Here is an 11074-nt window from a genome sequence, read left to right as displayed (position 1 = left end):
TATGGTGGAGCTTCAGGAACGGCATCAGGATCTTAGAGTGCCGCTGCAGCCCCTGTATAACCACCCTCCCCCCTCACCATGTTCCTTATCCTCCTCACCCGCCAGACAAGTAAGAACTTGTGGGGGGAGGCTCCGTGCACCCGCCCACTCCACCCCAGTGGACAGCCCAACCAAAAGGCTGTCATTATTATGAAATTTTTTTAGTGGCCTTTTCCTTCCCTCCTACCCTCCTCCCAAACCCCACCCGGGCTACCTTGTCAGTTCTCTCCCTCTTTTTATAATTAATTAATAAAGAATACATGATTTTTAAATGAGAGTGACTTTATTTCCTTAGAAAGCAAGCGGTAATCGAAGCGGGAGGGTGGGTGGCTTACAGGGAATGAGTCAGTCAAGGGGTGGTGGGTTTCATCAAGGAGAAACAAACACAACAGTCACACTGTACCCTGGCCAGTGATTAAACTGGTTTTCAAAGCTTCTCTAATGCACACCGCTTCCTGGTGTGCTCTTCTAATCACTCTGGTGTCTGGCTGCGCGTAATTAGCGGCCAGGTGTTTTGTCTCAGCTTCCCACCCCGCCATAAAGGTCTCCCCCTTACTCTCACAGAGATTGTGGAGCACACTGCAAGCAGCAATAACAATGGGGACATTGGTTTGGCTGAGGTCTGAGCGAGTCAGTAATGTGTGCCAGCGCGCCTTTAAACAGCCAAATGCACATTCTACCACCATTCTGCACTTGCTCAGCCTGTAGTTGAACAGCTCCTGACTACTGTCCAGGCTGCCTGTGTATGGCTTCATGAGCCATGGCATCAAGGGGTAGGCTGGGTCCCCCAGGATAACTACAGGCATTTCAACATCCCCTACTGTTATTTTCTGGTCTGGTCTTGCTGCAGCCATTTAAACAGAGTAGTGTTCCTGAAGATGCGAGCGTCATGAACCCTTCCCAGCCATCCCACATGGATGTTAGTGAAATGTCCCTTGTGATCCACCAGTGCTTGCAGCACCATTGAAAAGTACCCCTTTCGGTTTATGTACTGGGTGCCCTGGTGCTCCGGTGCCAAGATAGAGATATGGGTTCTATCTATCGCCCCACCACAGTTAGGGAATCCCATTGCCGCAAAGCCATCCACTATGACCTGCACATTTCCCAGAGTCACAACCTTTTGTAGCAGCAGCTTAGTGATTGCTTTGGCTACTTGCATCACAGCAGCCACCACAGTAGATTTGCCCACTCCAAATTGATTCCCGACTGACCAGTAGCTGTCTGGCATTGCAAGCTTCCAGAGGGCTATTGCCACTCGCTTCTCAACTGTGAGGGCTGCTCTCATCTTGGTATTCTGGCGTTTCAGGACAGGGGAAAGCAAGTCACAAAGTTCCATGAAAGTGCCCTTACGCATGTGAAAGTTTCACAGCCACCACTGGGAATCGTCCCACACCTGCAACACTATGCAGTCCCACCAGTCTGTGCTTGTTTCCCGGGCCCAAAATCGGCATTCCATGGCTAGAACCTGCCCCATTACCAGCAGAATCTCCAATGCGCCGGGGCCCGCAGTTTGAGAGAATTCTGTGTCCATGTCCTCATCACTCTCGTCGCTGCTCTGCCATAGCCGCCTCCTCCTCGCCTGGCTTTGCAGGTTCCAGTTCAGCATAGACTGCACGAGAATGTGTGAGGTGTTTAAAATGTCCATGATTGCTGTCTTGAGCTCAGCAGGGTCCATGCTTGCCGTGGTATGGCGTCTGCACAGTTCACCCAGCGAAACGGTTGTCTGCTGCTGCTTTCACGGAGGGAGGGGTGAGGCTGTACCCAGAAGCACCAGCAACAATGTTTTTGTTCAGGCACTGGGATCTCAACCCAGAATTCCAATGGGCGGGGGAGACTGCAGGAACTATGGGATAGCTATGGGATAGCTACCCACAGTGCAATGCTCCGGAAATCGACGCTAGCCTTGGTACATGGACGCACACCGCCGAATTAATGTGCTTAGTGTGGCCGCGTGCACTCGACTTTATACAATCTGTTTTAAAAAAAATGGTTTCTGTAAAATCGGAATAATCCCGTAGTGTAGACATACCCATAGTTGCTTGCAGCCAAGTTGTCAGGATTCCACTTGTTGCCTCTGTCCCTGAGACTCTCAGTGTGGAAGGGGTCATCATTAACTTTTTGCTGCTGCTTTTACAGGACTTTTCCTCTAGCTTCACTCTTAACTTTTCCTTTCCTGACCATGGCCTGCCCTGATCCTAGCCTGCCCTTTCTGTAGCCTCATATTCCTGACCCTGTGTAGGGGGCTCTGCAGGGCCTGGGTTGGTTGTTAGGGGGAGGACTTTGGAAGCAACTACCCCCTCCTTTTGTGCAAGAAGGGATATCAATGGAGAGGCAACACTTTGAGACTGATATGGACCAGATGATCTGGTCTGTATTGATTTAATGTCTGATTTCAGTACGTCAGCTAACAAAAGGAAGAGTCTAATTTTTCTAATGCAAGTGACTTATTTGAAATTAGTAAGTCTGAAGAACATATTCATTGATGTTAAAAAGCCATTAATATATTCAAAAGTTGATCCTACTTATTATTGGCCAATTTGATCTAGGAAGTATGACCTGAAAATTAAGAATGCTTTCTTTAAAAAAGGATTATTTGAAATAAACCACTACAACTTGTCAAAAAACAGAACAGAAACATGGGAAGACTTTAAAAATCATTTTAGTGTTTCATCAAAATGTAATATTATTTTAAATCTTTTCACAAGAACTATAAAGTGCCATGCACACCTATGACAGTAGGCAAATAACAGCCCCTGCCAATCCTCTCCCTGCCCCCCCCACCCCCAACATCAGTCTTCAGAATTGTAATATACTCTCCCTCTTCCACCAAGAGTCCAATTACAATTGAATCTTACTAGCTAACACTCCAAAATACTGACTAGGGATAGTGACTGAGAGTATCCTGTTGGAATAGACTAGAGCTAGGGTGGAAGATGTAACTAAATTGCTGTGCTATAAATAGTTATGACAGATTATAGGGTTCTGTAAGACTCCTTGCAGGCTGGTTCAGCATGAGCTACCTTACAACAACATTTCAGACAATGCTCCATTTCCTGTTTGGGTTCCAAGGAGAAAAAATCCTAAAAGAGTCTGAAGCACAACGAAAGTAGATCACCACTGGGTGGCACACTTGATAGTCTGGAGAGAAATGCCTCGGTTTGCCATCACTTGAGAGAATGAGGGCTTATAGGCAGATATACTACATTGGCTGCTGTTGCTTTCTTTTCAGATAAAGTTTTGTATATTGCTTTAGGAAACCTCCTACTGTACTTTTGGCAGGTATTTTAGGAGGATGCAGATTAACAAGTTTCTGGCAGTTTTCATTGTCTTTTAGAGGAAGTTTAGTTTAGAAGGCAATCCTTTCATGAAGTGTGTAAATCATAAATTGATGCTGAACCATTATGAACACAACTGCTAGAAATGAAATATTGATAGCAATAAGTGACAACCTAAATTTCCAAGAGAGAGTGGAACAAAACTTCTCCAGTGTAATTTTATAAAACTGTGTAGGGGGCTTAGGGGAGGGCAGAAGGGAATAGTGGACAAACTCACTTCCCCACAGCAACACTGTTTCCTCCTATCTGTCTTCCTAGTTCCTCCCAAAACACTCCACATTCTTCCCATCACCATAATATTTGCCCCATCCTCCTCCAACTCCCCATTCTCTTCTGCAGAAAACTCACATTTTGTTATATCTTCCCCCACCTCATGCACCCCACATACCTTTCCTTCCCCACAAACTCTACATTCACCTCTCCCACAAAACTGCACTTCGCCTGCCCACTCCTCAAAGCCTCTACTTCTCTTCTCCACTCCTTGGAAGTTTCCAGTTCTCTCTCCATGACAGTCATTCAAAATCCTAGTTTAATCCTTTCTATTTGTTCCTCCAGCTCCCCCATCTTTACCCGGCACCTCTATCTCTGTCTCCCACAAACATCCCCACAAGTATCTGCCTCTGTCAAGGTCTCCCTGTACCTTTCTCCCTCAACCCCCACCCTGCTCCCTGTACCACACTTCCCAGAGTTGTTTCCCTTCCTTCCCAAGGTCCCCCATGTCTCTCCTGTCCCCCCTCCCAGATTCTTCCCTCACCCAGGGGCCCTATACTTGTCCACCCATCCCAGCTCTCCCTTGTACCTTTCCCCAAGATCCCCCCAGTTACTTCATGTCAGCTTCCCCTCTATCCAAAGTCTCCCCTCCCAGTGCAGCCCCCTTGTCCCTGCTTCCCCTTAGAAGGCCTCTCCCTGAGGTATTCTGTACCTGACCACCTCACTCCTTGTGCCTTTCCTCACCTTGCTAACATCCCACTCCACCTATCCCACCACATTTCCTCCCTTCCTGAGTCAACCGGGGCACTTGCCCCTAAAAATTCTCTCCATGCCCCCGCCCCACAATTTCCCCTTGTACCTCTGTCTAAAGAGCAGAAGCTGCTCTACAGCTGGGGGTTGGTATACCTGCAGCTCGTCCAGCTCTGCCCTTTCCTGCTCACAAGCTCAGGAAACCAGAGGGCATCCCAGGAAGGGCAAGGGTGGAGAAGACTAAAGAAGAGATGACAAGGTTGAAGTTCTTCCCTGCCCTGTAGGGGCAAGATCAGTTCTTGACCCCTTATTGGCTGGACGATTCAGTGGAACCCAGAAACTAGCTCCCTTGGGCGGAGGGCAGGGGAAGAGAGTTGGCTGAGCCTCCTGTAGCCCCACTTTGCTCTGCCCCTCTCCACCCACTCCTCCTCAGCCAGCCACAAGCTGGAAGGTGAGAGAGGGAAAGATAGTATTTTCCCATCTAAGACAGGTTGTGGTGGGGAAGATGTCTCCCCATTATAACTACACCTATGTTCCTTTCACTCCCCTGCTTGAGACACATTGCTCAGGTCCTGAAGCAAGCGTATGGCTCAAAGTGGGAGAAGAATGGCTTGCTGGAGTTATTGTTTTGGACTTTAGTTTATCCTAATGTTCCTCCCTGCAAGGATAAAATCAACTATCTAGCCAGCGAGACAGAATCTGAAGCACATGGGGAAATTGAGGCAGTGGCTGCACTTGATGATGGCACAATGCTGCACTCCTGATTAACATTAAAAAAAGGTAAGATTTTAAGTTTATTGTCTGGACTGTAAATGCTCAGTTCCCCAGGCATGTCCTCTTTAGTGTGTATTTAGTTTATCTTTTTGGATATTAGCACAATTAACAGTCATACAATAGAAGAATAAAGTAACCAGGCTACTGTTTCCATTTCTGTTATGAGACTAATAATTTAAATACAATTATCATCATGTAAGACAAGCGAAATGAATTATTCAGTCTTTTCCTAAAATGATGGCAAGTTTGTCAGATGTGTGACCTCACAGCTCCATAAGGGACACCCAAATCTGTGAATAGATTTAAGATGTATACCAGGGTTTGATTGACTTAGTATCATCCCCAGTTTGGTGGCCATAGTCACTCTGCTGTGGAGGAGGCTGAACATCCATATTATATGGAAGGGACCATTGCATGCACAGGGTCCTCTCCTCACACGGATCTTGAGGGATCACCTGGACCAGTGTTCACATTATCTGGTGACTAGTCCAGAACTCATGCCTGACAGGAAGATAAGGTAGTATTTTGTTATTTCGGAAGTATCCTAAAATAGCTAATGGTCAAGATTGGACTTGATAATCTCTAGTAATTATGGTTCCACAAGCAATTGTGGTAGCTATTTACTTATTTAGACTCTGGTCCTGCACTCCTTTTTGTGTGGGCAGAAATTTAGATCTGGGAGGGGCTCCTGCAGGTGCAAGTGTTTGCCCACACACATCAGGAGCCCTTTCCTATTCAGTTATTGAGGCTTTGTGAACACACAGGCATCTACTTGTGTGGATCAGATCATAGAATTGGAGGTCTTATTCATCGTCAAGTTTTTTTTCTTAACTATTATTAGAAGACCATGATACAAAGATAAAAATATAAAGTTTAAAGAGGTTTATTGTTGCTGAAAAAAGGATATTGGGTTATTCTCACCATAAATACAAGTTGCAAACTACTGCAGGTAAGTTCAGCAAAGAATCCTGTGGTACCTTATAGACTAACAGACGTTTTGCAGCATGAGCTTTCGTGGGTGAATACCCACTTCTTCGGATTCACCCACGAAAGCTCATGCTGCAAAACGTCTGTTAGTCTATAAGGTGCCACAGGATTCTTTGCTGCTTTTACAGAACCAGAGTAACATGGCTACCCCTCTGATACTTGCAGGTAAGTTCTAAGCCTTGAGGTTTAGACATAGTTGACTGTCTCTCCCCTGTGATCTTCTCCACTGTATGACAGAATATTTCTCTTAATTAATAGTGAAGTGTAATAAGAGATTTCAAAATAGGAGGTATTAATACATTTTCACCATTTTGAGTGTTTTTTCTGGTCTTGCAGCACTAAAAACTTGATATCAAACATTGCCTTATGCAAGTCTAGAGCTAACATTTCGAAATGATGACTGAGCTAAATTCAGCAGTCCCTACAAAGTCTTTAAATGATTGAATTGCAAAATCTGTTTTTATACATGTAAGCAGAAACAATGTCTGAAGCCTCAAAGAGTTTTTGTATTTCTGGAACTTGAACCAGACCACTGAATCAAATGTCTTCAAGTGTGAGGAAATATTTTTCCCCAGGCTGAGAAAAAACAGAAATTTTACCCAAAGGAGACAGTTATTCCAAAGGCGTTTTTATTCCAAATAAACAGAAAATAGGGATTTATAAAAAATGTGCCACATCAGTCTTAAACACAGTGATTGCTATAATAATCAAAAGGGCCTTTTAACAATTTCAAACAATGAAGTAAGCTCTCTCTGGGATTTAGTCTGACTAGTTTTTAGTATAAGTAGCACAGTATAAAGGGCCATACTCCATAACCGCAACAATAAAATCATTTGAATAAACCTAAGCAGATTTGCAAGAAAATAAAAAAAAGCTTTGATATACTATATAGAAGTACTATGATCTATACAATACCACAGTGTATATAGCACAGCTGACTTAGGTATATTAAACTGGCAGGTCATGAGGAGCCGAGAATTAAACACTATTATGTATGAATGCTAACCCCAGTGTCTTGGAAAATTCCCACTTATGTATCTACAACCACTCAAGTTCTCTCTGCCATTTCAATTAGATATGGGGACAGATTCTCTATCCCATTTCACTCAGCACAAAAGGAATGGAGTCACCTTGAATCCCTTGGAGATTAACCTCCCATCCACCCTGGATGTGTAGATCCAGTATAGCCAGCTCCCTCCCCAGAGCATATTGAGGTAGTAGAGAGAGAGAGAGGCAGGAATATGATGGGCCACGGAAATCCCCAGCTGACATATGTCCTTTGCTTTAACATGCATGCAGGGCTGGGCAGAGAATCATAGAGTTGTAAATGGCTCTCTAACTACTTCTGATGGAGCAGGGTATTAAAAAAATATATTTAATTCCTTAGTGTTAGGTAATATTACTCTATGCTGTTAAACAGCTCCTGTGTTTCATCCTAGAAGCACCTGCCATGGACACACAGCTGAAGCCTCAAGCTGTATATTACTTGAATTAACTCTATGAATACAGTGTTAGGGTTGCACAATTATAACTGAAGGTGTGAAGTCTGGATATGATCTGAATCTGAAGTTCCCCAAAGTTGAGGGTGGTCTGATCTGGCTGAGGTGTTCGGTCTGATTCCATTTCTACTCAGGAGTCAAAGAAATGCAGATGTTACTGTTGAGTATTCAACTTTAACTCTGCCCTGTAGTGCATATCATTTAGAATGCAGTCTAATTATATGGTTATACAATACTAATTTTGTTTCATGTGTAACTAAGAAGACACATCACATGATTAAACTGTTTTACAATTCCTATACATAAGAGGTAGCATTAAGGTTGCATGGTCAACCTTTTGTATTTCCTGTGGTTAACTGTTGCATTAATGTGATATTTTGCAATTAACTTGCTGTATCAAAAAGAAAATAGTAAGTTCCCACTTCTTTAACTAAGGAGCACCAGTCAGACAAAGGCTGACTGCCATCTGTTGGGAACCCAGGAGAAGTGTGCAGCTAAAACTTGCACACCGTACTTTGTGTTGTTGCTCATTAAATACCTTCTGATTCCTTCCCACAAAGCTGATCTCATTGCAGTATTTACAAGGGACACAAGTTCCACGCACAGCAGATACCACTTCTATGCACATCTGTTCTACCTGTGTAGCTAACAAGTTCACCAGCAAATGTGATTAACTGTCACATTTCCCTTGCTCTGAAGCTAATGGGAGTGTAGCTGATTACCTGCTTACACATTTGTACTATATCCGGGGTTATGTGCAGAATTTAAATTTGACCACTTTTGGAGGGGCATGTTAGAGCAGCAGCCAGGGACTGGAATAATATTTTAGATGAATATTGAGGGGGCGGTGCCCCTGCTCCCCCCCCCCCATGCATGACTCATCATCTTTAAGTGCTAACAGTTTAACTGAATTTGCTGCTATGTATGCTTGGTCCCAGACTTTTAAATATTTAAAAAAATTACAACCAAATATTTTCAAAATTTATCAAACCACACACATCTCATTAAGATCTATTGATTGAAATGTCAGACTTGGCCTTTTTTTTTTTTTTTTTTTTTGAGTTATCCATATGGGAGGGGGAGGACAAATGGTGTTCACAATTCCTTTCTGGCATATTAAAACTAAATTCACTGAAGTTAAGTGAGCTAAACGTAGGATGCTGCAACAGCAGGAATGGAATTGCCCCAGTGTTTATTTCCCCTGCCACGTTCTTAACTTCAAACTGTTAAGTTCTCCAAAATGTAAATATATACATTTGTACTGAGGGGAAATAAGCCCTCTCTCATTGGAAGAAAGCTGCATAAGTCATTTAAAATGTTCGTTCTACTGCTGAGGCATGCTTCCCTTTTCTAACACTGTTCAACAGTGGGCAGACTTTTCATATAGTAAAATCACTAGTCTTGGGTCTGTTCACTCATCTAATTTAACCAACTCTTGTTCTACAGTTGTGACAGTGCCATTTAAGACAGCGAGCGATGCAATTTGATACTGGATGGACTGTACCTATCCAGGCTCTCCATAATTAAGAGAAGTTTGAAAGCTGCTTTAAATTATGCCAGCTTCTAGTGGCCCTAATGGGTGATTTATAGCAGGTGGAGCAGACTGGGAGGCAGGATTTAGGGAAATTTCAGCCATGCCTCTTTCTCTAACTGCTTCCTCGATGCTGGTTAGAGAGGGAGAAGAGGTGATGTTGAAGCAGCTCTTCATATTCAGAAGATCCTCTGAAACAGCATGGCACAAAGCCCACTAATGCTGGTGAGAATCTGGGCCTATATTTGTAATCTTGACTCATAATTCCAAGGTTAGTTAGGAGGCATGTGCTCCAGTTTCCCAAAGGAAGGCTTAAAAGGCTCTAGGGTCTATTTTCAAAGCCCTGTGCAGGGTTTCAGCCATGTGACTCATTAATGTCAACGGGAATCATATTGTTAAAACACTGTGCAATGCTTTGAAAATGTATCCCTATATGTCAATTCTCCTTTCGAGGCAAAGTTATCAAAAACAGACCTTTTGGGCCATTTTTTAAGACCAAAAAAAAATTCTTATATGGTAATAAATCAACTGTTTAGCAGGCTTGATCTGCCCTCCTCCCCACATTCCTTATATTCCATTTTAATCAATGGCTTTGATATGATGCAGAACTATGGTAATGTACAGTTTCTGCAGACATTGCCTGCAGGGAGGCTGTTGGAGTCTGAGAGACTGAACTGTGTAAAAAGGAAGAATTATTGTATAGCAGGATAACAACGTTTTGTTCCACCACCTCATCTATAAAGTGAAACCCATAAGGACAAATAATGCTTTAGCTTATAGATGATTAAGTACATTAAAACTGTATCATCTCCTGCTATTGGGGGTATTTTTTTAAATATCCTTGTGCCTTTTGTGTTTACGTTTCATTTGACTAGGTAGCACTGGAATATGCTGAGTAACAACAAAATGTTAAATGACATGAGCATGCAATTAGCATAAACCAAAGGAACATGACAGAGCCCTGAACTCCCATGAGAATGGATACCTCTTTTGTCCTGTTGTGATAAGGACAAGGGTACCCATTTTTTCAGACTCTCTGTCCAAATTTATGGTACTTGGAGAGCCATTGTGAAAAATCAGTACGTTTTCACTCAGGTCAGTGAGTGCTGAAGTATTGTAGGAGGACGTTGTGTTTACCTGATGTCCTCCCTTTTTGTAGCTGTGCAAAATACACTGTGATGATATATTAATCTTCTAGTGGACCAACATCTTCAGTATATAGAGAAGTATCACTTTTCTTCTATGATGTGCACTGGTTATAGGCTACAAAGCATTTTATTTTTAGGTCATTGGTTCAAAGATGACACTGGAGCCAAATCTTAGTTGCCTGAGTTGTGCCAATGATGTCAGTTGCACTACTTCTGTGAGTATGATGAGCAGCCTTTGGCCTCTGATACCTGTCCAATGTTGTATGTTCTTGTAGTTCTACTTCCCAGTCGGCAGATGTTCTGTTTCAGTTTCCTCTTCTAGTAGTAGCAACAACTGGGAGCTTGAATTACTCTCATGTACACTTTGAGGTGATTGCTCCAAAGCAGTTTGAAATACAATGGTTGGGCAGTGTGAGGGGACTTATGTGGCTGCTGTCTAGCTATCTCTGTTGTCTTGGTCTTCAGGACTACTGGCTCCTTCTCACAAATCCATTCTTTAAACAACACCACCACCACCACACGGATTTCTTAGACTGGCCAGATAGAGAGCAATTACGGACAGAGGCACTCAACATCTTCCCAGTACCAGATGTTAATTCACCTGCACATCCTTACTTACCAGAGAAACATCATACTAATTCACCAGCTTATTTTTTTGTGCTTCAAGGACTTACAGTCTACAACTCTTAAAATGTATTCCTTTCAGTGACCTTACTAACAACTGACAGTGACATGGAAAATAGATTCCAAATCATCACTAAAGCCTCCTGTCAAGTTAACCTAACAGGAAATAAAAGGATA

At 43.1% G+C, this 11074-nt stretch overlaps 1 protein-coding gene across 2 annotated transcripts in view; it reads left to right on the top strand.

Annotated features, from left to right (window-relative positions):
* Window positions 1–9221: 9221 nt before the first annotated feature.
* Window positions 9222–11074, top strand: part of CREB5 (cAMP responsive element binding protein 5) — a 385684-nt gene continuing 383831 nt past the window's right edge. Inside the window, exon 1 of one of the 2 annotated variants that reach the window (XM_045007370.1) lies at window positions 9222–9350. In XM_045007370.1, coding sequence (XP_044863305.1) covers window positions 9327–9350 — 24 coding nt within the window. In that variant the 5' untranslated portion in view covers window positions 9222–9326. The other variant, XM_045007374.1, reaches the window with a different exon arrangement.

The sequence above is a fragment of the Mauremys mutica genome, chromosome 2 (assembly GCF_020497125.1).
Source record: "Mauremys mutica isolate MM-2020 ecotype Southern chromosome 2, ASM2049712v1, whole genome shotgun sequence".
NCBI classification, from domain to species: Eukaryota; Metazoa; Chordata; order Testudines; family Geoemydidae; genus Mauremys; species Mauremys mutica.
The sequence above is the reverse complement of the archived record's forward strand: the minus strand, read 5'-3'. Positions and strand labels throughout refer to the sequence as shown.